At 49.3% G+C, this 27,014-nt stretch overlaps 1 protein-coding gene across 1 annotated transcript; it reads left to right on the top strand.

Moving 5' to 3' along the window:
- The first annotated feature begins 5,067 nt into the window (after positions 1 to 5,067).
- PLA2G4D (phospholipase A2 group IVD) lies at positions 5,068 to 25,962 on the top strand. The gene is made up of 20 exons (XM_065941413.1): positions 5,068 to 5,112; positions 9,598 to 9,670; positions 9,865 to 10,001; positions 10,572 to 10,703; positions 11,363 to 11,403; positions 11,765 to 11,807; positions 13,080 to 13,134; positions 13,467 to 13,597; positions 14,518 to 14,628; positions 14,759 to 14,796; positions 14,976 to 15,111; positions 15,440 to 15,576; positions 17,187 to 17,409; positions 21,675 to 21,792; positions 22,120 to 22,257; positions 22,480 to 22,601; positions 22,721 to 22,910; positions 23,181 to 23,347; positions 24,001 to 24,187; positions 25,736 to 25,962. The coding sequence occupies exons 1-20, from the start codon at positions 5,068 to 5,070 to the stop codon at positions 25,960 to 25,962; spliced, it is 2,451 nt and encodes an 816-aa protein (XP_065797485.1).
- Positions 25,963 to 27,014: the final 1,052 nt, after the last annotated feature.

Genomic DNA, 27,014 nt, shown 5'->3' with positions numbered 1-27,014 from the left:
GAGGATAATAATAATAATACCTGCCTCATAGGATTTGAGGAATCAATAAATACAATATATAAGTGAAGTGCTTTGAACAATGTGATACACAGATTAGATCCATGTTTTATGGAGCCTAAAGTTTATAAGTTGATACAAAATCAGATAAAGTAATAGCACACAGAATACAAATTGTAGGGCTTCCCTGTGGCTCATTGGTAAAGAATTTATTTAACCTGCCAGTGCAGGAGACATGGGTTCAATCCCTGATCTGGGAGGACACCACATGCCAGGGAGCAACAAATCCTGTGCGTCACAACTATTGAGCCTGTCCTCGGTAGCCTCAGAGCTGCAACAACTGAGTCCATGTGTCGCAACTACTGAAGCCCGTGCACCCTAGGGCTTGTGCTCTGCAATAAGAGAAGCCCCTGCAATGAGAAGCTCATGCACCCCAACTAGAGAGCAGCTCCTACTCGCCACAACTAGAGAAAAGTCTGCATAGCAACAAAGACCCAATGCAGCCAAAAATAAGTAAACTTATTTAAAAAATACAAGTTGTTGACAAATGCCAAAACATCACAAAAATTTGGAAGCCAACATAATATTTTTATTAATTAACCTCTATACCTTTTCCTTCATTGTTTGGTTTCATACTCCTTGGTAGCCTCTTTATTCAACCACAATTTTGTAAAATCATTTTCTTTAGAGCAAATAGAAAGCAATCTTCCCCTAGCCTGGTAGAACAAAATTCTGTCTTTAAATTATTGATAGCAATAGTTAATTAGTCACTTTCTTTCTGCCTCACAGCTCATTGACAATGCCATGTAAAACTTGAGGATGTTTAGCAAATCTGAGAAAAAGCTCTGATTTAGTTATTATGGCTAAGGAACAGACCATCCCAAGCTTAGTGACATAACACAGCACCCACTTCATTGGGTTCATAGATTTCATGAGTCAAAAATTCAGAAAGAGCACAGGCTGGGGATGACGCAATAGCTGGGCTCGAATCATCTGAAGGCTCATGCGTCCCCATGCCTGAACCTGGGCTGGGAGGACCCGGGGACAAGGACACCTGGCTTTTGCATGTGCCCTGGCTTCCTCACAGCACGGAAGCTCAATGACTCAGACATCTGTCATGGTGGCTCTCAGTGGGAGCGTGCCAGCTGTCAAGAAGAAGCTGCATGGTCTTTTATGATCTAACCACGGAATTAAGCAGTGTTAAGTTCCTCAAAATGTATTAGTTAGTGCCTCCAGCCCAAAAGATTCAAGAGAAGGGGAATCTGCCTCCACCTCTGTTTTTGTTTTTTTTTTTTTTTTTTTTTTTACTGTGCTTGGTCTTCCTTGCTGCCTGCAGGCTTTCTCTAGTTGTGGTGCGAGGGTGTCTCATTTTGGTGTCTTCTCTTGTTGCAGAGCACGGGCAGGCAGGCTCAGCAGTTGCCCCGCAGCATGTGGAATCATCCCAGACCAGGGATTGAACCCGTGTCCCCTGCCTTTGAAGGTAGATTCTTAACCACTGGACCACCAGAGAAGTCCTGCCTTCACCTCTTGATAAGGGAGAGGTAAGGTTCCAGAAGATCATGAGGACAAGAGACATTGCTGTGGCCATCTTTAGAAAAATAAAACCTGCTACAACTTCTATCAAATTTCTCCCGTATCTGAGCAATTGTAGATGTGCTAGCTACTTGTGGTACAGGAGTAGGATAATGCCTGTTTCTTGAAACCCCCACCAAATAAAGGGGAGAAAGTACATTTAAGACATGATTGAAAACATCTCTTTCAGGAGAGAACTTCTGTTTTGGCCATGTTTCAACAAAACCTATACCTTCCATTTAGGGATTCCTATTTCTGAGTGGATGAATTTTCCACAGACTAGTTTTGGTCTGTATGTTTCAGACCTTGTTTCTTTCCCTCCATCCTATTCTCCTTGTATTGCGGGACAATGTCTGCCTTACACCTGTGTCACAATGCCAGACAAGCTGGTACAGTGTGTGGTAGGAGTATTTTGGAAACTATTTCTAAACCAGAATGGCTGACAGTCACGTCACTATACATGAAACCACATAGCTATGTCCCACTGAACTGAAATTTATGTACATGTCTCTCACCTGAATTCTCCTTAGTCATATCCTGAAAATACCACTGTTGCATCAATGCTGACAGAGGAGATAAAAGAGTGGGAAGACAGTGTTCTTCATAGTTGTAGCTAATGTAATTTACTTTTGCAGATTTTACTAACACATACGAATGGTCACAAGAACCTATTGCCTCTGAAATGCCCACAAGTGGTTCCGGATGAGGCCTGCATCAGTTCAGGTAGATGTAAATTCACTCTCCAGAGGGATGTATTTCCTCAGGACTCCTGTGGTCCTGGGATTGCTGTGGGACTGGCCCTGCCCATGGAGGGCAGCAATGACCCTCCAGGGTCTGAGCCCAGTCTGGGGTGGAGGCGGGGCTTTCAGTCTAGAGAGTATAATCTTAAACTCTGCCATTCACCAGCCAGTGACTTTGTGCATTGCTTCATCTGTGACAAAATCTGAATAAAGAAGTTATTCTTTGTAGTTCTCAACATTCTACCTTTACTTTTTCATTAGAGTTTATACCTGGTTCATGCAAATTTAGAATTATTTCTCATTCAAATTATGTTTTGCTTTTTCATGGAACCATTATTAATTTTCTTTTCTGGCTGATTCTGTAATAATATATTTTCAATCTACTTTCAATAGGTTAACATTAATTCAGTTTCACTTGCCTCAGAAAAGCAAATCATTATTGTTCAGTTATATAATCAATCGACAGTAAAATGACTCAGTCAGTTCAGTTCAGTCGCTCAGTTGTGTCCAACTCTGTGACCCCATGGACTACAGCATGCCAGACCTCCCTGTCCATCACCAACTCCCGGAGTTTACTCAAACTCATGTCCATTGAGTTGGTGATGCCATCCAACCATCTCATCCTCTGTCATCCCCTTCTCCTTCTGCCCTCAATCTTTTCCAGCATCAGGGTCTTTTCCAATGAGTCAGCTCTTCGCATCAGGTGGCCAAAGTATTGAAGTTTCAGCTTCAACATCAATCCTTCCAATGAGCACCCAGGACTGATCTCCTCTAGGATGGACTAAGTTCATGATATTTCAGGAGAACACATCATGTCATGAGACAAATGCAATATTTTCTGCCATATCATTAAAAAAAGGATGTCACAGTCATTGAGGATTGCAACCACCATGGATGGTAAGCTGGTGAGTCCTGAAGGAACTTAGGAAAGAAAAGAAAACCTGCCACCTAGCAGTCAAGACTGCAGCCTCTCTGTATCGTGAACCCTGAGGAAACTCAGGATGTGAGAAAACAGGATACTGGCCCCCGATAGCTGAGGTGCATATCAAAAAACGATTTTGGTGAGCCCAGGACCTTGCATCTTCCCATACATAGAAAAGCACTAAATTTCTTAACTTAATATATCTGGTTTCTTTAATTAACAGTAATCATTTGATGTTCCTAGCCACCTGCATTTTGTTGCAAAATTCTTGTATGTCCCAGCTCCCCCTTTGCCTCCTCAGAGCAAGTTCTCAGAGCTGTCTGGAATGCTATCTTCTGGGCTGTAGTCCTCATTTTGCTCCCAATAAAACTTAACTCAAACCTCCCATGGTGTGCCTATTTTTTAAGTCAGAGTGTGCGTAATGAATAGTTTAACAGGTACTTCACAAAGCTTTTTTCTATCATATTCATAATCTAAGAGTTTTCTGATTGGTCTCTTACCTTTACTACAAAGCATGCCATTGAATTTTAACAGAAATTCCTCTAAACTGCTAGTGAAACCATTTAGTGTCCTTTAGGGGGCTCCCAAGAACTCTAGTACCATAGTCCTTTATGTCTCAGAGTAGAGAAGAATTCAGCAAGAGACAAAGTGATAGATAAGAACAATTTATTAGAAGAGGGGCTTCCCAGGTAGCTCAGTGGTTAAAGAATCTGCTTGCCAATGCAGAGACACAGAGACATGGCTTCAATCCCTGGGTCAGGAACATCCCCTGGAGAAGGAAATGGTGACCCACTTCAGTATTCTTGCCTGGGAAATCCCATGGACAAAGGAGCCTGGTGGGCTACAGTCCATGGGATCACAAAGAATCAGACATGACTGAGCGTGCACGCACTTGTTGGAATAGGACACTTACAAGGCTTACAAGCAAATGGATGAGAGGTGATGCCCTGGACAACCTAGTGGGCTACAGTTTCACATTCAAAGGAAAAGTGGGAAGGGAGAGAACACCATTTTATTCCTCATTCTTGAGTAGATGCCATGCTTTCATCATCAGCTGCTCCTCCAGGTTGAGCAGGGGAGTTTTCTTGTCCCTACCTGTTAGTCTTCTTGTCCCTCCCTTTCCTGTCCCTAGCTAGGTGCCCAAGTTTTTTTTTTTTTTGCGTGCAGAACAGAAAGCATGTCCTAGGGGTCATTAACTTACTGAGCTCACTGGGCAGGATGCAGGTCTCAAGCCACCATTGTTTTATTGTTTGGGGGCCTGCCTTGTGCTTCTGCCACCCGGTTTTGTTGCTAAGCAAGCCTGCTTGGTTTTGTGGTTAAGCAGATCTGCTTTCTTGAGTAATCTTTAATCTATAGGGGTCCCCTATATTTTGTTTACTTACAGTCCCTGAGAGGAGTGAACTGTCACTAGAACCAGTTGCATGGAAGGGATAAGAGGTCTAGGACCAGAGTCCAGAGCCCCCTGCAGCTAGGTTGCCAGAGTCTGCTCAGCGACTGCCTCTGGGGCTGCCCTTTGGCTACTCCTAGCCTCCTGGCTGCTTGCCTGCCCCCTCTCTGGTATCCTGACACCCCAGGTCTGGAAGGGATGCTTCACCTTCAGGTTCCGGAGCCCTGCCAGAAGTTTTTGGAGAAGAGAGTTGACTCAGCCTCTAGAGGAAGAGGAGAAGGTGCTGGGCTGAGGGAGTGACCTGGAGGTGGAGCCCGGTCTCCCTATAGGATCATTGCTCCTCGAGGCTGGTAGGTTCACAGTCAGTCCCATCCCACTGGAGCAGTCGCTGCCAGCCAGCCAGGGAGTTGGCATCCTGGCTAGGCCTGGAGTGGAGCCAAAGGGTCGGCATGGAGAGACTGACACCTAGGGGACCACCTGGCCATCCTCACCAGGTAATAACGCCACCGAGCCTGTTGGCATCACTCAGGACAGGGCTTGGAGCCAGGGTGCATCTAAAGAGCTTGACACAGCTGAAACCAAGGTGATTCTGGTCTCTGGGGAGGGGCAGGGTCCTAGACCTGGGGTCTCTGCCTAGGCAGAGACTGAAGGAGGAAGGCAGAACGTGAAGGAATCTGTGTTTAGGGATAATGACTGGGTGGGATGGGTGATTAACAGCCATAGAAGTAAGCCCCAGGAGACCAGAGTCCACCGTGAACGACCAGACAGCCCCTTAGAGCCCCACCCCTTCCTTCCTCCGAAGGCTCACACACCACATCAGAGAACACGCTGCCTGTGTGTCAGATGGAGACCCCACCAGGTCCACAGCCTCCTACTGCAGGCAGTGGAATTCCTGGATCTGGCTAGAACCCAGGAACCACCCTGTGCATCTCAGGAGATATGCCATCTCAAATCCCCACCCTCAAATTATTTTCCAGGCCCTAGAGCTATGAAGCTGCAACCAGGCCAAAGAGGCCTACAGACTGCTTGCTCTCACCCCACTGGTGCTTTCCCTCAGCCCAGACTCTTCAATCTTGGCCACAGACCCAGGCCAGAAGGATTGGCTCCTCAGGTCTCCCTTGCTGCCCCAGCCAGTGACCGTGAAGGATGTCAAGCTCACTGGGGGCTTTTATCTCACTCAAGAGCTGGCCAGGCTTCTGGAGCTTGGCCCTGAGATCCAGGTCTGAGTGGCAGCTAGGTAAGCAGTTCCAGCCTGATGCTCCTGAAGATTTGTTTGGAGCAGGCCAGGCACCAGGGACTCCTGGAGAAGACAGAGGGGGACCCTTCCATCGCAGGACACCTGTTGTCCCAGCCCATGTCAGTCTGAGATCTGGAGGACCCTTCCCAAGGCAGACATTAGTGGAAATGCCCTGACGTGAGCTAAGGGGAACTCAAGGCTGTGGGATCAGGAAGGTGGAGGGGCTGGGCTCCAATAGGAGCCTGAGCCCCAGGACCCCCAGCTGTGGAGGTGTCCGAACCGTCCACTTTCCTCTTTGTCTCCCTGGAGAAGGCCGGACATCATTCTCTTCTACCCTTGCCTTCTCTAGGCCCAGCCCAGGGGCAAAATTGGCTCAGAGGCCCTGGGAGCCTGATTCTACCAACACACCTGGGAAGCGTCTCATTTGACGGTCCTGGGACTGGCTGAATCCCCAAGGCCTTCAAGTTGGCTCCAGAGGCAGACAAGCCTCAGCAGCAGCCTCACCCCACCTCTTACCTGCTGGAAGGGGGAACTGGAGCCTGCCTTGGCAGCAGAAGTGTGGCTGGTGGGGCAGGCCGGGGCATCCAGGACTTTCTCTGGGATGGGCCAATTGTGTGGTTCGGGAGCATCATCTCAGCCTGATTCAGAAGGTTCAGGGCTGGAAGCTGTGCCTGCAGCTCCCACTCCCGGTCTCCCCAGCCTCCCATAGGCAGGTTACTGGGTGCCAGCAGGAAGAAAAGCAGCAGCCTGCTCATTTGTCTCTCCCAACTGAAGACCTCATTGTCATAGGTCCTCTGTACCCCAGTCTGGGGACTCCAGCGCCCCTCAGTCTCCCTTGAGCAGGGCCAGCACTGAGCCACAGAGGAGGCCCTGGGGTCACCGTGCAGGGGTAGAGAGGGTGTCTAGGACTCTCAATAAGGAGGCACTCCCAGGATGCTACAGGAATCTGGGCCAGGGAGCCCTTCAGGAGATCCTCCACAAACGTCCATTGTCAGTCTTTAGTGAATGAAGTAGTTCAGGAGGGAGGATCTTTCAACAGGGAAGGTGAAGCCCCAGAACTCTTGAAAGAAAAGACTTCTATTAATTATCATGTTAGTTGGCTCAATAGCCCTATTTGTCTAAAATGCATCTATGAAATTCTAATGTTTAGATACTCACAGGGCAGAGGGGGAAATCTGCACGGTTTTACAAAGAAGCAAAGTCCTAAGAACCTTCTTATGGATTGTGAGCTCTGGCCTTGAAGGCCGGGGTTTGAATCCTGACCATGTCACTTACTTACCAGGGGATTCCCCAGTAGCTCGGTCAGTAAAGAAACTGCCTGCAGTGCAGGAGACCCAGGTTCAATTCCTGGGTCAGGAAGATCCCCTGGAGAAGGAAATAGCAACCCACTCCAGTATTCTTGCCTGGAGAACCCCATGGACAGAGGAGCCTAGCGGGCTACCTACAGTCCATGGGGTCGCAAGAATCAGACATGACTTAGTGACAAAATCACCATGTCACTTACCATCTCTGTGACCTAGAGCAAGTCAGCTTTGCTGAGTCTCAATCCTCTCATCTGTGAAATGAGAGAACTATCTTACAAACTGTCGGGAGAATAAACTGAGTTTGAATATGTATATGCTTAGTATAGCACCTAGAAACATAAACATAACAAGTACTTAATAAGTATTAATAGTAATAAGAACAATTGTCTAGAAACAGCTTACTTTTTTGCTAAGCATTCTACAGGCATTAACACATTCAGCCTGAAAACACTGTGTCAGGTTGATACTGTTATTAGTCCCACTACAATGAGGAAACAGAGGCACCGAGAAGTTTAGTAACTTGTCCTGGGTCACACAGCAAGTAAGCAGTTTGGATCCAAATAATCTAGCTGGACACCTGCGTTGATCACTCTGTTCTCCTACCCCAGCAATGATCAGTCACCGTAGTGACTGTCACAGCCCATCCTCCAGATGCTGTATTAGTGACACTCTTAGAGGTGAGGAGAATGGAGCTTCACCTAGGAAAGAGATCCTCCAGGGAATGGAGGGCTTTCTGAGGTTGAGAGGCTCTCAATGACCAGAGCGGAAAATGGGCAGCAACATCCAAATTGGGCAGGGTGGCTGACTGGAAAGCAAGCAATTGGGATGCTTCTTAGTAGCCCCAAGTGGCTTTAGAGCAGCCCACAGGCTGTGGCCCTAAGAATCGGGGGGCCTGGGGCTGCCTCTGCCTCTCCCCAGCGTGGAGTGGGCATTGGAGCACAACTCCTCACAGGAACCAAGGTCCCAACCTGCACCTTCTCCATGGTGGGTGGTGATGGAATTCGTGTGGGGAGGAAAGGAGCCAGGTGTCTAAAAGTCACTAAATCCCTGTCAATTACAACCTCTGGCTTACGGCCTGTGGATGTCACTGCTGCCACTAATCCCCAAGAAGGCAGAAACCAGTCTACCTTGCTGGGAGGGTCACGTGTGCTCTGCCAGAGAACTGACTGGGGTGACAAAGACATTCAGCCAGAAGCCACAGGACAGGGAGGATGGAGCACAAGCCTGATTGACTTTGCTGTGGCCCTTTGTCCTTTAAGCCTCTCTGTGGGGTGTGGAGAGCCTGTCCTGTGGACGCTGAGCCAGCCCTGGACAGGGAACACCTATGTAGGGCAGAGATGATTCCCGGCAGGAGCCAAGACTTTCGGATCACATGCACAGAAGCAGGACTGGCGGTGGGAGGATGCAGCACAGGAAAGAGCTTTGGTTTTATCACAGCGCTGTCTCCTGATCCTCAAGCACGGTGTCACCTCTGCCTCAGATGGCAGTGTTTTATCATAAGAAACGTGTGCAGGGTGCCCAGGAAAAACTACCCAGCGGGGCCTCAGGAAGAACAAAAACTCGGTGGCCCCCTAGATCCCAGCAGTGCCAAGGACCTCAGCAGTAGGGGTTTGAGGCTACCCGCCCCCCACCCCCCCAAAAGGGCCCTGTCCCTGGGCAGGACTCAGCCACACCCTACCTGCCCTCTGCTTTTCTTCCTGCCACCTCCTTCTGCTCATCTTCTTGGCCCCTCGGAGCTTCTGCCCTTTCAGTTTCTTTTCCCATCTCATTGGACTTGTCTGTGGGCTGATATGGCCTCGCCATCCTCTTAACTGGAACACGAACCGGCAACCCACCCCAGTGTTCTTAAGAATTTCATGAAGAGGAGCCTGGCGGGCTAAGGTCTATGGGGTCACAAACAGACACGACTGAGTGACTAACACACGTCATCTTAATACATTTTGCCCCCTGCACATGGTAACAGCCTGATGCTCTTGGAATTTCCCAATTCACACCCAAGAAAGGGTTGGTACCTGAGGCCATGAGGGAGCACTGGGCCCCTGGGACTCAGCCTCCTGGAGTCCCATGCCCACTTCCTTTCCAGAGGGCTGGGGGGACACTGGACAGCCGGGTCACACGCTTCACCAAGGGGCCGCCCTCCTGGGAGCTCTGGGGGTGGCTGACCCCAAACTGACATGTCCAGTAAGGTGGGCATCCCCTGGCCCTTCATTTCCTGCGTTCTTCCCTATACTGTGCAATCCTGCCCCTGAAGGGAAGGGTTCTCTCAAATTCTACCCCCTTTGAGGTCTGCCATTCTATGACAGCCATGGCCCCAAGGGCAGTGGTAGGCAAAGGCTGTTTGGCCCCGAAACGCCTGGCAGCATCAGTAAGCATCTCAGGTACTGATCAGTGGGGCTTGTGCCTGAGTAGGAGGGACTCAGAGGTCTATTTCTCTCCAGAGGGAGGCCTCTACCTGCTGGCGGCTCACCGTGAGGGTCCTGGAGGCACGGGGCCTGGGCTGGGCTGACCTGTGTGAGTAACTGTGAATTGGGCTCTGGGGAGGTGGGGTTGCCGGGTCCTATGGGAAAGGCCCAGGCAAGTGCCTAGGGGCTGGGCTGGGCTGGGCTGCCCAGAGTGGCTGCAGGGATCTTGGGAGGAACCTGGTGAGGCCCCTGGAGAGTGATGTGAGGAATTCTCTCTCACAATGGCTCCCTTGATGTTGGCAGTGAGCGAGGCAGACCCCTATGTGGTCCTACAGCTGGCAACCGCACCTGGAACGAAGTTTAAGACCAAAACAGTTACCAACTCCAGTCATCCTGTGTGGAACGAGACCTTCACTTTCCTGATCCAGAGTCAGGTCAAGGTAAAGGTCAGGGTATCCCTGGCCACCCACCTGAGGACAGGCTGCACCGCACACACGAATGTTTGGGGTGGAGCACAGCTTTCTGTGGGGCTCAGGCAGAGACCCTGGGGAGTGGGGTGTCTGTGTGCTCCAGCCTAGGTGTGCTGTATGCGAGAGGCTACGTGAACGGCAAGGTGATGGTCCTCCCGAAGCCAGTCCATGGAGTGGAAGCATAAGAGCCCTCCTGACTGGGTTGTTTGAGGTTAAATTAGATCATGCATGGAAGACTTCCAGTAAGTGCCTGGGACCTACCGTGCCTTAGGGAACCAGCAAAGCAGGCATGGAACTGGGATGGGGGAAACTCTTTGAAAGAATTTAGTTTCTTATAAAAACAAAAATTAACAGGGGTAAGTTAAGAACTTTGCTGATTTCCTTTAACCACTTTCAGGCTTTACCTTAATTTTTATTTTGAAGTAAAAAGCATGAAGGCATAGTAATCTTTTCTTGCCCTCGGCATCAAGTGAGGGCTCAACAGTTGTGAGCCACACTATGAGTTAATAACATGCTAAGTTGTTGTTCTCGGTTCCCTAGAACGTTCTGGAGCTGACCCTCTATGATGAGGACACAGTCACGCAGGATGACGCCTGGTTCAAGGTTCTCTATGATGTCTCTGATCTCCTCCCTGGAAGGCTGCTCCAGAAGACCTTCTCCCTGCGTGCCCAGGTGGGTGGGGGTCCCTACCAGCCCCACCTCTCAGCTCCAGGCTGAGGAAGTTGCATAGTTTCTCCTGTTTATTGAGATGCTGCTAGGCCCTTCCCAGAGATTTTCACATTTTAATAGGAAAGGAGGAGGCTTAACTTGACTATTATCAGCTGAATCACTTAATGAAGGATTCTAGTCTTCTACAGGGAAGGAAGGTTTGGGATGATGTGAAAACTTCCTCATGTGCCACAAACACAGCTGGGTGTGCCCAGCTCTTCAGGGGGTGCGGGCTCATCACTCCTGCTCACCACTCTGACCCTCCCCAAGGCCTCCATGATGGTCTGTCCTCTTTCTGCAGCAGGCCAAGCCTGGGGGCATGGAAAGCAGAGTTCTGGGGTTGGTCCCACTTGAGAGGAAGATGAAATGGACCCTTGGCATCCTCAAGCCTCTTTAGTCTTGTGTCCCTCATCTTCCCCTTCAGCCTTGCCAGCTGTGTGTAACCTGGGCAGGTAGCCCATTTCTCCCTAAGACTCGATTTCCTCATCTGTAAAATGGGAGCTGTTGTAACACCGTGCCTCCCTTGGAGGTGGCTTGAGATGATGAGACTACACACGTACTGGAGCTGTGCCAACTCCAAAGACACGTGGGCATGTTGGCAACTGGTTCATCTTTAATTTCAGGGACCGGAGGAGCTGGACGTGGAGTTCCTGATTGAGAAAATGTGAGTGCTACCACCCAGCCCAGGGAGTGTCTCAGTACAAGGCTCTCCTGAGGAAAATATCCTTGATCCAGATCTTCCCATTGGTCTGTCCAGCACAGATGTGTTGTTCATCATCTCCCACCCCTGCCAGTCAGGGTGAGGGGACCCTATTAGAGAAATGAAATGAGGAAGGTGGTATTTTCTCTGCCCCACTCTCCCCCTCCCTCCCCACCTTCCGCTCTTCAGAAGCATCTCCCCACACCCCGAAGAATCATATCCAGGACTCACCCCATCTTGGTGCAGCCCGAGCTGGGAGGGGGATGTCAGTGCAGGAAACATTGGCCTTTGCAAGACTGCACTCTGGATGGTTTGATTTCTCCAGGTCAGACAGCCCGGAAAACCTCATCACCAACAACGTGCTTGTGGTAACCACCTTCCCCACACCTGTGTGGGAACAGGAAGCAAGGAGGCTGAGGGAGGGACCCAAAACAGACACCAGGGCAGAGGTGGAGGGTAGGGGTTGAGGGGTGGGCCAGAAGGGGTGAGGCGAGGACAGGACTTTGCAGTAAGACTTCCTGGCCTTCCCGCTACGTGGTCACCTGGGCTGCATGGCTTGGAAGGGCCTCAAGGGCACTTGGAGAGAGGGGAGGCCGAGGCTCTGCTGAGAGGAGTTCTGAGGGAGCTTTCGGGGAATTTTAGGCTGATGGTGCTTAGTCGTGTGTAATGAGTTCATAGTTATTAGCCCTGAAGGTGGCGACGAAGACTGGCAGGCCAGGCCAGTAGGCTCAGGCTGCGAAAATTCAGGTAATGAACCTCAGAGGGCCTTTCCAGTGTGGCGTGCTTCCAAGCTGGGAGCCCTGAGATAGAGTCAGGGGTCAACCAGCTCCTCCCCTCTCCAGAAACACAGCAAGCTCACAGAGCTGCAGTGGACAGGGATGGGTGATGAGCGATGATTAGAAACTTTCTACTCAAAGCAAAGCTCCCAACTGGCAATACAGCCCTGACCTGGGAGCCAGGCCAGGCCCTGCCTGTGGTGAGTCAGGTCACTGGAGTTTAGAACTGAAGCGAGCACCCACCCTTGGGGTCCTACGAGTGTCTGTTTGATGGGCTAGTATTACTTTTTCACATACCCTGAAAAGAGCCACACCTGTGGCAGCTGTCTTTCATCTGAGGTGATGGAGCCCAGTGGCATGCTGTGAATGTAGCAGTTCTACAAGAGAGGACAGTGGGCTGTGGGCTCCAGCTGGCAGGCGTTACAGAGAGAACGCAGCAGACTCCCTTGGCAGGGCAGTCGACTGGACGGCAGCCAGATGTTTCAGTGGCTAAAATGTTAAGGCTTTGTTTCTCTGACCCAGTCTATCATCCTGTGGACTGGCAGGTTGCATAATACTATTTGGGAGCAGTTATAATAGAATGCCTCCTCCAGGTTGAGTCTGCAGAGAAAGAGAAGAAAGGACTGGGCCTGAGGGCTGGTGGGCTTTCAGAGATGTCAGAAGTTTGGCAAATGTAGGAGGCTGGGTGGAGACGGGGCTTTCCTGGCTGCTCCGGGACCAGAGGTAGGGTGAGAGGTCTCTGCATCCAGTTCCACTTCTGGTTCTGGGTGCAGTGGATTTGGGATAGTGGGACTCCGGGGGTGAAGTTGAGGGGACCTCAGCTTCCCATGCAGAGTCCCCTGCCCACAATGTGGTCTGCCCCAGGCCCGAGAGCTGTCGCGCCTGGATGTCCATGTCGTCAGCACGGCTGTGGCTGCAGGTGAGACCTGCTCAGGACAAGGTCTGGCCTCTGCCTGGAATGTGGGGGGTGGACGGGGGTGGCTGGGGAACCTGCACAGCGGAGGTTGCCCACACGGCACAAGGGCAACGGAGCTCCTCTGGGCATTAGAGTCCCGCTGCACTGGGGGAAGGCATGTCACAGGAGGTGGGAGTCCCACGGGGGTTGTGGGCAGAGCTCTTTCCAGAATGCTGTCTGCCATGGTCCAGCCACTCGGCCTCCCCACGTCTTGGGCAGTACTGCTGGTTTCCTGGATCCTAGCTGGGGTTCTGGGCTTTTGTTTCCTTGTGCTAGTCTGCCCTCTCTCTCCCTAGATCAGGACGAGCTGGAGCTGGTGCTGAAGGGCTCTTATGAGGACACGCAGACATCTGCCCTGGGCACAGCCTCTGCCTTCTGCTTCCACTACATGGCGGCCCAAGAGGCCGAGCTGAGTGGGTGCCTGAAGGTAGGTCTTGGCTCTGGAGCTACCTGCCAACCCCAGTCTTGGGCCAGCTCCAACTGCTGCAGGCCTCTCTCTGGCCATCCCCCTGCCAAGGTCAGGTCCCTGTGACCTTATTGGCCTCCCCCAGTTAGGCGCTATGCCCTTGGCACACAAGGAGGATGGCCAAGGGCCTAGGTTGGGCATAGGGGCTGTGCCATGTCAGTCTTTGTTTAAACTCTTTAATGGCTCCTCCAACAATGCTCTTAGAATAAAATCCCATGTCTGTGTCCACAGGCCCTACATAACCTGACCCCTGCACACCTCTGCTGACTCATTTTCTTCCATGTGTCCCTCATTCATGCTGCTCCAGCCATGATTGTTTCTTCTTGCTTTTCCAGCACCCCAAGTGCTTTCCTGTCCCCCTGTCTCTTTCCAAGGCTGCCTACTCCTCTTCTTCCTCCTCCTCCTGCTCTGTTAGATCTCAGCTCAAATGGCACCTCTCCAGAGGTCGTCTTCGATCCTCCCATCTTAAGTAGACTTCATAGAGCCCTTTGGTTACTTTGTCACATCACACTGCTTATTTCCTTTACAATACTTACTAACATCATTTTGTTACCTATTCTTTTGTAGATTCACGCATATGATTCAATTAGAATAATAACTCTTAGCCATTGATATACTAAAAAATACGAGCTATTATAATTATTATTAATTGAATAATAATTGAAGTATAGTTGGTTTACAATATTGTGCTAGTTTCAGATATACAGCAAAATAATTCAGTTAGCTGTTACTTGTGTGATTATTATAACTACGATAATTATAAATATTGTAATTATTTTTTGTATTATCAGAGGGGGGCTTATATCTGTCTGGATCACTGTCTAGATACACAGTGAGGATTTGTTGAGTAAATGAATGAGTGAACCGAAGTTTTCTTCCAGAGCTCTAAAAGCAGTGGCTGGGACTCAGGCAACTCAGCTGGGCACCTCACTGTGCCCCTGAGGTCCTTGGCCGTGGGGAAGGAGGTGACCGTTGATGTTCCTGCTATAAACGTAAGTGACCTCAGCTAGATGGGAAGTGTCAGTGAGAACAAAGATGGGGGAGCCAAAGGCCCCCAGGGGATACCCACACTCCCCTCAGGGTCTAGGACATCCTGAGCAGGGTCTCTTGCTCTGATTTCAGGCCCCAGGAGTGAAGCTGAAGCTCAAGGCTAAGAGCTGGTAAGGGCCATTCATATCTGTGGAAGACAGGGGTAGTCACAGGGGTCGGGGAGAGTAGTATAAAGAATAGTCTTGGGAGTTGGGAGCAGGGAGTTTATTCGGCAGTCATTGTGGGCTTCACCAACCAGTGGCTGAGCTATGCAGGTGCCCCCTGACCCTTGACTCCTATACTGCCCCAGCCCTGAGGAACTGGCCGTACATCTGGGCTTTGATCTGTGTGCGGAAGAAAGAGCCTTCCTGAGCAGGAGGAAGCAGGTGGTGGCCAAGGCCCTGAAGCAGGCCCTGCAGCTGGATAGAGACCTGCAGGAAGATGAGGTTTGTGGGGGTAGGGGGATGTGAGTGCAGATACCTTGCACTGGCCCTAAGGGACTTCCTGACTGCTATGCCCTCTCCAGATACTTGAGTCGCAGAGGCTGGGGGATGGGCATGTGGGGGAGAGATATTGGGTGTGGGGAAGCTCTCTTTGGGGACACTCTCTTTGGGGACCTGTCCAGGGCTGAGAGCTGTTACTTGATGGGGAGAAGCAGGTGCTGGCTCTAATCCTGAACCCTTTAGGCCCTGCCCACTAGGTCCCATCCCTGGCCGCAGGGGGCCACTCCACCCCTGTCCTTGTTAAGCCAACCTGTGTCTGTGTGCAACCCAGGTCCCTGTCATAGGCATCATGGCCACAGGAGGAGGCACCCGGGCCATGACCTCTCTCTACGGCCACCTGTTGGCCCTGCAGAAGCTGGGCCTTCTGGACTGTGTGACCTACTTCAGTGGCATCTCAGGCTCTACATGGTGAGGGGCCTTGGGACTTGGAAGAGCAGAGATGATCAGGCTTCAGGGGGAAACGGAGAGGATATCAATGGGACCCTTTTTGTGGGGAAGCCAAGTGGTATGGGCTGATGGATGCCAAATGGCTTTCTCAAAAGGGAGGAAATAGACAATCAGAGGTCCTGCCATGAGTCAGGCATGGCAGGACATCCATTCCATGCTACTGAATAGGCATAGGTTGGCTGACCTGGAAAGAGCTGGCTTTGAGTTTCTGCAACACTACTTACTAAGTGACTCTGAGCAACTTATTTCCTCTGATTCTCAGTTGACTCATCTCCAAAATGGGGGTAATAACAGCACATACCCCATAGGATTAGAGTGGGACAGCCCAAGTGAAGCACTTAACATATCTGACACATATCAGGAACTCCAAATTGGTAGCTCTTTTTCCTTAACGGTTGTTACCTCATTGTATCCTCACAACACTCTCTGCGGTAGTCTCCCTTATTGTCCCTATTGTGGTTCAGTCGCTCAGTCGTGTCTGACTATTTGGACCCCATGAACTGCAGCACGCCAGGCTCCCCGTCCTTCACTATTTCCTGGAGTTTGCTCAAACTCATGTCCATTGAGTCCGTGATGCCCTCCAACCATCCCATCCTCTGTCATCTCCTCCTCCTCCTGCCTTCAATCTTTCCCAGCATCAGGGTCTTTTCTAATGATTCGGCTCTTTGAACCAGGTGGCCAAAGTATTGGAACTTCATCTTCAGCATCAGTCCTTCCAATGAATATTCAGCGTTGATTTCCTTTAGGACTGACTGGTTTGATCTCCTTGCTGTCCAAGGGACTCTCAAGAGTCTTCTCCAGCACCACATTTTGAAGGCATCAATTCTTTGGTGCTCAACCTTTTTTATCATGCAGCTCTCACAACCCTATAGTATAGATGAGAAAATGTAGGTCACAAGATGTTATTTTATCTAAAGGTAGCATTGCCTCCTGGTACCCCACTCTGCCTATGATGAAGTGAGACTTCTCACTGTTGGAGATTCATTCCTTTGAGTCTTATTGAAATGTGACTTTAAGGAGTAAAAGATGAGTAAACTCCTCAGAGGAGTTTAGGTGACAAGCAGTGTCTTAAAGGGCTTCAGGACAGACATATAGAGATGGGAGTAGGGCCTATAGCTGCATTATACCATACAGTGGCCACCAGCTATATGTGGTTGCTGATCACATGAAATGTGGCTAGTCCAAATTGAGATGCGTTATAAAATGTGCAGCGAATTTTGAAAAACAGTTTGAAAAAATATAAATTTATATTAATTTAAATATCGATTACATGCTGTAATGATAATGTTTAGATACTGAATTAAATGAAATATACTGTTAAAATTAATTTTTTCAGGTCTCTTTTTACTTTTTGAAAATGTGGTCACTAGGAAAATGTAAATTACATATGTGGTTCACACTCTATATTGGACGGTGCCAACCAAGGAGAGAAAACCCTGAGACAGCTCCCAGACAGGCAGGGTTTGGTTCCCAGAAACCACAAGCTGGGAGAAGTCAGAGAATGGAAATTGGAGTTGCAGCAACCATGCTGAGCCTTGGTCTCCTACTGTAACGTTCCTTTGTTTTCTCAGGACAATGGCCCATCTGTATGGGGACCCTGAGTGGTCGCAGAAGGACCTCAAGGGACCCATCAGTCATGCCCGGGAGCACCTGGCCAAGAGTAAGCTGGAGGCCTTCTCTCCTGAGTGCCTGGCGAGCTACCACCGGGAGCTGGCGCAGCGGGCTGAGCAGGGCCACACCACGACTTTCGTGGACCTGTGGGGTCTGGTGCTGGAGTTCATGCTGCACGGTCGGGTAGGGCACCTGTGCATGTGAGGTGGCGGGCGTGTGCACTGGTGGGGCGGGGTAGCCCTGCAGCTAGCTGAGGCCCATGTGCCTTTCCTGTCGGGAAAGAAAGGCCAGTACACTGTTCAAGGATATGGGAAGAGCCATACCTCTGTATCTCAGTGCCTGCCAACTCTGGAAAGCTGACTTTTTGAGTCAGGTTATTCTTCAATTAATTACCCATGAAACAGAAATTTCTGGATCTCCCAAGAGCTCGGGACCAGTTAGCGCCAAAGTCAGTTAAGCATTGTGTTTGAGTCAGTGAGATTTTTGAAACAGCTTTTTATTTATACTGTAACATGAAATGTATTCTCCTTCACTTCATGGTAGTGTTAAAAGCATAGACTGAGGAGCCATATTTCCTGGATTCTAATTCTAGGGCCTCTTACTAGCTATGTGTCCTTAGGCAAGTTACTTAACCTCTCTGTGCCTCAGTTTTCTCAAATGTACAATGAGAATGAAAATAGTACTTACCTCACAGGGTTGTTCTGAGCACTGCTGATGCCTTGGCATAGGGTAAGCATTAAGTGTCAGCAAATCTATTTCTTTACTGTGATCCTAACACCATTAAGACAAAACTGAGCATATAAAAATTTTTTGTACCTTACTTCTTTAAAAAAAGATTAAAAAAGCTTAGTAAGTCAACTTCTGGATCTTACATTAACTGATACAATGATGAAAATCAGGATTTTTTTTTTTTCACAAAAAAATTGTGAAATTGTTTTTTGTTGTTTTACCCCTTATAGTTCCTCTTAAAGCTTTTGAAGTGACTAAAACACAAAAAGTATTTTAATATGTGTAACAAAAAAGTACTATCAAATATACTAGCAGAGGAAAGATTCTTACCTTTCTTATCTTTGGATATCAGGCATTTGACCAAAAATGATTATCATGTAAAGGACCAAAAAGTGAATTTGTTTTAAATTTTTTCTTTAAATTTTGTTCTTGTTGGCAAGCAAAATGCTATTTGGAAATTACCAACCAAACTTATTTCTTATTAGGTAAAAATATTTATTATAAAATCCTAACAAGTGTTTTTTACAATAATTTTCAGACCTAAGAAAATACATAAAGCATAAAGAATAATATAAGGAATATGCAGGATCTCACTAATCAGCCTAAGACATGAAATGTTACAGAAAGAGCCAAAGCTCCCTGTCCCCCTCCAGCCCCATTTTCCTCCAACCCACAGAGTTAACCACCATCCCGAATTTATTATCACATACATATCTGTAACCTGTATATTTTATATTATACATAATGTAATATCTTACAAACCTTTCTACTTTCTTAGATCCACCTTTATTACATATACTTTTATTAAAATATATATATCCTTAAGGAAAATGTAATATTAATTGCACAATGGTTTTATACAAGTCTCCTTGTGCCCATGTGTTCAAGATTCTCTAAGCCTTGAAGATACATACCCAGTAGTGGAATTGTTAGGCCATTGGGTAGTGTATCTTCAACTTTCCTAAGCTATTGCCAAATTGTTCTCCAAAAGGGTTGTGTTAATTCACACTCTCACTACCAGTGTATTATAGTTTCTTTTTCTCTACATGCTCTTCTCACTTTTAAATGTTTGTCCATTTTATGGGCATGAAAGGAAATTTTATTGTACCTTTCCTTTCTTTGATTTTTAATGAGGCAACATTTTCAAGTATATTTGTCCTTGGGGCTTACTCTTACATTGATTATCTACTCACATCCTTTTCTAGTTAATTCACCTTTTAAATATTATATTATAGGTATTCCTTATAAATTCAGGATATTAATCATTATCAGTTCTAAAAAACTTTGATGCATGGTTTCAACATAGTCCAATGTATCATTCTTTTCCTTTATGGTTTGTAATTTTAGAGTTTCCTTGAGAAATCTTTTCCTCCCCTAAAGTTATGAAATATCTTTCTGTATATTCTTACATGAGTTTTATATCTTTCTTTTTCACAGTTAGGGCTTTAATCTACCCAGAATTTATCTTCAGGTATTATGTGAGTAGAAATTCAATTTTATTTTTTTCCACATGGATAGCAGACTTCCCCAATATCACTTATTATCCCCACTGATCTACATTGCTATTTCTGTCATGTGTCAGCATGAATCTACAGTAACTCATACATTTGTGGGGCTTTTCCTGAGCACTTTATTCCATTCTAATTGGGCTCGATCTTGATCCTGGTGCCCATCCTGCACTGGTTTAGTAACTATCTCAGTTTCTGATTGGGCAAATTTATCCCCACCTTGGATCTCAGAATTATCTTGGCTACTTTTAGTGCTTTGCCCTTCTACATACATAATATAATCAGCCAGCCCAGTCTCATGATATATATTGTTGGGATTTTTGTTGAAATGGCATGAAATTTATAAAATCAACATAATTACTTGAAACATTTTTATTTTATTACTATATCCTATGTATTCTTTGGCTCTACTGTTTAAGTTCATGTTTGGTTTTGAGGGTGCAGCGTTTTATTAACTGACTTTTCTGCCTGGTGGCAACAATTAATTACTATAGGTAGGGAAAGCTTGTTTTAACAGCTCACTTTTTGAGGTACTAGAAAGTGCATTTTGATCCTAGGCTATAAAGAAGACATATTTAATTACCATTTGATCCTCCAGTAATGACTTAATGCATGGTTTTATGTAGTTTGTAGTCATTTTGAAAAGGACAAACTTAATTAGTCTTTTTATTATTGCTCACAAGAATAAAAATGCTTGTGGTATTACAGAATGACAGCGCATCCCTTAGAATGAGCACCCGTGCAGTTTTAAAAATCTTGTCCCAATATGAATGTTTTTCAAATATTTTCTTTTTTTCCTTAGTCATCATGCTTTAGCTCTTAAAGCTCACCTTGATTGTGTGCTGTTAAAAATAATTCTTTTTGTATTATTTTATTTATTTTTATTTGTGACTGCACTGGGTCTTCATTGCTTTGTGCAGGCTTTCTCTAGGTGAGGCGAGGGGGGCTACTCTGTTGCAGTGTACGGGCTTCTCGTTGCAGTGGCTTCTCTTATTGCGGAGCACATGCTGTAGATGTGGTCTTCAGTAGTTGCAGTACACAGGTTCAGTACTTGCGGCCCCAGAGCTCATGGGCTTCAGTCAGAGGGCTGTGGGGATAGGGAAGCACATGGGGTGTGCTGAGGCTTTGTCATCGGTGCAAGAGCAGGACTGCTCGCTGATTGGGCTGGGTTAGATACACACCTGGCTGATCATCAGAATCACCTGGGAAGATTTACAAAAGCCAAATTCCTAAGTGGCTTCTGCTGATTCTCAGAAGAGACCCAGTAATCTGTATTTCTCACACATTTTGAGTAAATCTGTTGATAGAGGTTAATACAGCCGGGTGGGAACCGCTTAGGTCTAGCTGCTGAGTGGGACAACCTTCAGCCTTACAGCTCTGAGAGCCTGAGAGAGATGGTGCATTCATGGTACACGTACCAATGCACAAGAAACAGCCCAGGGCCTGTGGTGCCAGGATCCTTCCCCAGGTGGGGCTCCAGGCAGCCACCACCAATACCCTTGCCGAGGCTTGAGATGAGCCATATTTGCATCACGGTCCAGGATAGAAGGAGACCCTTCTGTTCCACTAGAATTCAATGAGGCTCATTGGAGGCTTCCCCAAAAGGCAAGCCACAATCCTTGCCAGAGTTCTACTGGAGGGAAAACTAGAAATAGAAGGCAAGGATAAAGAGTGGGGTACAGCTTATACTGTGCAAAACAGGGACAGAGGAGATGAGGGGAGGTGAGGATGTCAGGAGAGTGTTTGCGAGGTGCTAAATGTTGAACTGTGTCCAGGTTTACCTAGAAGGGACAGCCCCTGGCAAAGCTAACAATGCACACTGAAGGGGGATTTCTGAAGTCCTTTCCAGAAAGCTCTCTGTGTGTGTGGGTGTGTGTGGGGGGGTGGTGAGAGAGAGACAGAGGATCCTCGGCCCCTCCACCCTTTAACTCATGAAGATGGGCCACTGGTACCATAGGATGCAGGGGTGGCTGTCACTGTTGACACTGTGGTCCTTGTGAACAGCAGTCTGCAGATATGCAGCTCACAACCTGCAAGGCCCTACGTGGCAACCCTGCATGTGGGGCTGGTCAAACACAGGCACAGGAGTGGGAATTGCATCATGTGCCCACCCATGCTACCCAGACCCCCAGGCTCTTCCCACCAGCCTGTACCCCACCCTGTCGCCATGGTACTCCCAATCTCACTTTGGCCCTCATGCCTGCATCCCAGGTGGTGGATCAGAAGCTGTCAGGACAGAGAGCTGCGCTGGAGCGGGGCCAGAACCCTCTGCCTCTCTTCTTGAGCCTGAGTGTCAAACAGAACAATCTGCAGACACTGGACTTCAAGGGTAACATTCTCAGTCTTGTTCATTGCGTCCTCCCCCGCCCCCCGCCGCCACACACACTCATGATGCACAGGTGGCCCACCTCCTGGAAGGACGGTGGTGTGGATGGGCTGATGGGCCAGGCAGCAGGGCTCTCCGTCTGGGGCAAGAGCTGTGGTGGTTGAGGATGCAGACAAAAGGCTGAGTGGGGAAGGGGTCAGCGCAAGAGTCAGTCAGGCCGGCAGGAGGCTGAGGCCTACTGGGGGGCTGTGTCTTTGGCCCTTGTCAGATCTGCCCCTCCTCCCAAGCCCACTGTCCTCTCATTCCTGCCTCTCCCTTCTGCCCCCTCAGAGTGGGTCGAGTTCTCCCCCTACGAGGTCGGGTTCCTGAAGTATGGAGCCTTTGTCCCTCCTGAGCTCTTCGGCTCTGAGTTCTTCATGGGGCGGCTGATGAAGAAGCTCCCTGAGTCCCGGATCTGCTTTCTGGAAGGTGAGGGGTTGTCACTCTGAAGGCCCCGGATGTCCCTTGGTAAGGCTTCTCTGATTGTGACCCCTGTACCCAGTCCTGGGCGGAGCCCCTAGTGAGGGCGGATATTGAGTTGTGAGGAAGGGCACAGCCTGCTCCCCCTCTTCTTCTCCATCCATACTCAAGGGTGGGGACCACTGGGGGGCAGAGTGCTGAGGCTGACTCTCTTGGGGGTTTGGCCTGCAGGTATCTGGAGCAACATTTTCTCCCTGAACTTGCTGGACGCCTGGTACGACTTCACCAGCTCTGGTGACACCTGGAGGCAGCACATCCGGGACAAGATCAGGGGCCTGGGTAAGGAGCCTGGAGTGAGGGTACTTCCCCTTCTGATGCTGCAGGGTCGGGATGGGAGCACAGTCGGGATCAGGCAGGGCCAGGCATTTCCAAGCCCCTCACTGGGCCAACATCTGTTTCTCTGGACTCAGAGGTGCCCCCTGCCTCCTCGGGGACCTCCTCATGGCCAGAGACCTTGTGGATGCAGCCTGGAACAGCACTGGCCCAGATGTTTAAAGGCTTCTTGACGAGTCGACCACTCTACCAGCACAGCTCCAACTTCCTCCGGGGCCTCCAGATGCATAAGGACTACTGTGCCCAGAAAGCCTTCACCACCTGGGCAGGTAAAGGCCAATGCCATGTGTCTCCAGGTAACAAGGTTCGGCTCCTGGGTGGAGATGGACGTGGCTGGGGTTGCCAGAGGTCTTGGGGGGTCCCAGCATCCACCTCTGGGGTGCGGCTTGGAGAAGGTCTTGCCAAACACTCGGATGACATGCATTCAGGGACTGACACAGAGGTAAGAGGAGATGTGGAGGCAAATGAAGGATGAAGCAGGAGAGTGGTTGGTCTGTGTCTGAGTGGCTGCCTCTGACTATTGCTGCCTCCCCCATCAGACTGCCAGCCAGACTCCTCTCCCAACCAGCTGACCCCGCAGGAGCCTCAGCTCTGCCTGGTGGATGCCGGCTACTTCATCAACACCAGCTGTCCTGCCATGTTCCGGCCAGGCCGCAGGCTGGACCTCATAATCTCCTTCGACTACTCTCTTTCCTCGCCCTTTGAGGTACTGCTGGTTGTCCCACGGGAACCCCAGACCCTCTCTCCAGCCAGGCCACACTCCAGGGGAGAGCAAAGGGCCACTGACCCAGACTTTCTATGTTGCCAAGGAGAGGGAGAAGTGACAGGCTCTGACTCACAGGCTCCTGCCAGGGTTGGGAAGGGCTGCGGAGGAGTTGGGGCTCTGGGCTCCCAGGAACGGTAGACAGGGGGTGTGGGTGGGAGAAAGCTCATCATGCCCGCCCCAAGAGGAAGTGCTGGACAGAGGTGAGAGGAAAGCCTGGCCTGTCTGCATCCATCCCCCTGAGGCCTCCCCGGGGACTCTGGGGAAAGGGGTGGGTAGGGCCGAGAGACAGAAGTGGGTCCTTTACAGGGGCTTACTTGAGGCTCTGAGAGAGCCAGAACAGCAATCCCAAATGGGGATGGGGGTGCTAGGACTGTACCCCACCTAAATATTCTAGCCAAACAGTACTGCAGACCGCCTGGATCCTTCGCCTCCCTCTGAGGCACCACTTAGCTTGACTGGGCCATGAGAAGGACAAAACCTGGTTGCCCCGAGCAGTCCGTTTGGGCTGGAGCTGTACTAGCATTCTCCAGAGTGCTGACATAGGATGACCCGGAAGTAGTCGGTGCTCCCTCTGGGTCCCCCCGCCCCACCAGGTGCTGCAGCAGACGGAGCTGGACTTCCGGGCCCGGGGGCTGCCGTTCCCCCGCGTGGAGCCCAGCCCCAAGGACCGACGCCAGCCCCGGGAGTGCCATCTCTTCTCAGACCCCGCCTGCCCCGAGGCGCCTGTCGTGCTGCACTTCCCACTGGTCAACGCCTCCTTCAAGGACCACTCAGCCCCCGGTGAGGCAGCCCCACCTCCTCTTACTAAGAGCCTGGCAGTCTGCTCCTCACAGGCACTGAGCTGGGCTCTCCCGTGCCCCTGTGGCCAGCAGAGGGAGGAGAGGCTTAAGCTTGTCCGACCCAGCGTGGGACATGGCAGAACCCTGGCCTGTGGCGCATGCCCAGATCCCTGCAGTCACTGGGCTGTGCGTCTCTTTGTCATGACCCCAGGCTCCGCTGGCCTCCCCTAGCCTGATGCCGCTCACTACAGCTGGGCTCTGCTCCCTACTCTGTGGGCCGGGAGGGGGAGGGCCAGGAGCAGAAAGTGGGGATCCCCACACTGTCACCTTCATAAGTGCTACCAGTTGAAGGATTTTCTAATGGCCCCCCAGGTTGGACAGCTAGGAGAGAGAGACCCCAGTCCCCTCTCTCTTAGATTCCCCTAAGCCTGCCTGGGCTCACATTGGCCTCTCTATCATTCTGCTGCAGCCCATTCTGGGGTGCTTTCTGAGGGAACTGGGTCTCTACTCCAGGGTGCCTGAAATCTGAACTCTCATCACATTCCCTCTAACCCTTGCCTCCCACCAACTGGTCAGAGTTTTATGACCTTTTGATGGGAACGTCAAATTCTGCCTTTATACATATTTTTGGCTTTCTATTAACAGTTCCCACCATAATTCTGAAACTTCCAGCTTTACACTTTTTAAAAAACATTTTCTATTTACTTGACAGTTGTGGCTTGTGGAATCTAGTTCTCTGACCAGGGATCAAACCCATGCCCCCAGCATTAGGAGCAAGGAATCTTAGCCTCTGGAAGCCAAGGAAGTCCCCTAGCTTTACTCTTTTCGTTTTGTTTTTTATAATTTTTATTTATTTTTGACTGTGCTGGGTCTTCACTGCTGCACAGGCTTTTCTCTAGTTGTGGCCAATAGGAGCTGCTACTCTCTAGTTGCAGTGCTCAGGCCTCTCATTGCAGTGGTTTCTTTTCTTTTGAAGCATGGGCCTTTCAGTAGTTGTGGTACTTGGGCTTAGTTACTCAAAAGCATGTGGAATCTTCCCTGACCCAGAATCGAACCCATGTCCACTACATTAGCAGGCAGATTCTTTACCACTGAGCCAGGAGGGAAGCCCCAGCTTTACTCTTAATGTGCTCAGTCTGTATCTTGGAATCTCTTTCTTTCTCAACAAAGACTGTTTCTTGCAAGGCAAAAACTCTTTGGTTTTCAGTGTTTGTTTCCATCGTGAATTCTAAGAAACCATTCACTAACCTAATGGACTTTATCTGCTGCTTCCGCCTTATCCCTGAGGCTGAGGTGGGTACCAGGTGGTGGAAGACATGCAACGCTACGAGGAAGTATGGGGAGCAGTGCACGCTTCAAATCTCCACATAGCGTCCTGCCTGTCACAGTTAGAGTTCTGGGCAGAGGACACAGGGCTGGGAGGAAAGCATGGAGCCCCTTCAGTGGGGAGCAGCTCAGCCCTGTGCCCAGCTGCCAGGAACAGTCCTGCCAGCTGTGGAGGCCCCAGTGCCCCGGGCCCTGTGCCTAACCCCCTCCCATCCCCGGGCAGGTGTCCAGCGTGGCCCCGCAGAACTCTCGGCCGGCCAGATAGATCTCACTGGAGTCTCCTCACCCTATTCCATGTTCAACATGACCTACAAGGAGGAAGACTTCGACTGCCTGGTGCAGCTCTGTGACTACAATGTACGGAGCAGCCAGGACACCATCCTGCAGGCCTTGAGGACCGTTCTGAAGAACCGGGCCCCAGAGGCCAGGCCTCCAAGGGTGCAGACTTGAGACTTCTCAGGGGCCCCGGGTTTTGAGGGCCTCACTGACCCCTCCAGGGGCCAGGGGCTCAGCCCACCTACAGTGGGCACAGCCCTTGCGGGGCTGAAGTTCCCGGGTTCTCTCGGGCCTGGGTCCCACCCAGAGTTCTCCCTCACCTTTAAAGCTGGTTTGAGAGGACCTGAAAACAAACTCCTCACCAGGCCAGTGTGAAAACAGCTGGTCCAACCAGACATTCACATGCAGTCCTTCTCATGCCTGAAGAGCATGAATTTGCACTGTAAGCTGGAGGTACCAGACGGGCAGGGCAAGGGCCTGCCTGAGAGGTGGCTCTAGGTATCAGGAGTCACAGTCCATCCTGACAGGCTTCTCTTACTGCCTTTGTTCCTCCTTCTCCTCCTCAGTTTCTGCTATTTCAAAGCACCAAAATTGAGATACGATCCACATGCCATATAATTCATTCGTCTGAAGTATGCATGCAATGGCTTTTACTATATACTGGATTGACCAAAAAGTTCATTCAAATTTTTCTATAGCATCTTATGGAAAACCCCAAACATTTTGGCCACCCCAATATTAAGAAACTGCAATCAATTTGAGAACATTTTCATTAACCCCAAAGAAACCCATTACCCCTTAACTGTCAACCTCAAACCACCCCCACTGTAGCCCTAGGCAACCCCTAATGTGTTCTCTGTTTCTTTAAATTTGCTTAAACACTTCATGTAAGTGGAATCATACAGTATATGTGGAATCATACAATATAATGGAATCATACAATATGAATCATACAGTCACACATATGTGGCCTTTTGTGTCAATTTTCTTTCAGCATAATATTTTCAAGATTTGTCCATGTTGTAGCAGGTGTCAGAACTTCATCCCTTTTGCGGTTGTATAATACTCCATTGTGTAGGTATACCACACTTTATTCATGGGTTGATGGACATTAGGATTGCTTCTTCTTTTTTTGGTTATTATAAATAATGCTGCCATGAACATTCATATACAGATTTTTTGTGTGGACAATGTTTTTAATTCTCCTGCATATATACCTAGGAGTG

The sequence above is a fragment of the Muntiacus reevesi genome, chromosome 7 (genome assembly GCF_963930625.1).
Source record: "Muntiacus reevesi chromosome 7, mMunRee1.1, whole genome shotgun sequence".
NCBI classification, from domain to species: domain Eukaryota; kingdom Metazoa; phylum Chordata; class Mammalia; order Artiodactyla; family Cervidae; genus Muntiacus; species Muntiacus reevesi.
The sequence above is the reverse complement of the archived record's forward strand: the minus strand, read 5'-3'. Positions and strand labels throughout refer to the sequence as shown.

What these genes read in the sequence shown, in the direction of transcription:
- PLA2G4D (XM_065941413.1), top strand. Translation starts at nt 5,068, where the DNA reads ATGGAGAGACTGACACCTAGGGGACCACCTGGCCATCCTCACCAG. An exon ending in GAGACCTGCAGGAAGATGAG is followed by an intron (nt 15,112 to 15,439) that starts GTTTGTGGGGGT and finishes TGTGCAACCCAG; the next exon opens with GTCCCTGTCATAGGCATCAT. An exon ending in CTCTTTCCTCGCCCTTTGAG is followed by an intron (nt 23,348 to 24,000) that starts GTACTGCTGGTT and finishes CCGCCCCACCAG; the next exon opens with GTGCTGCAGCAGACGGAGCT.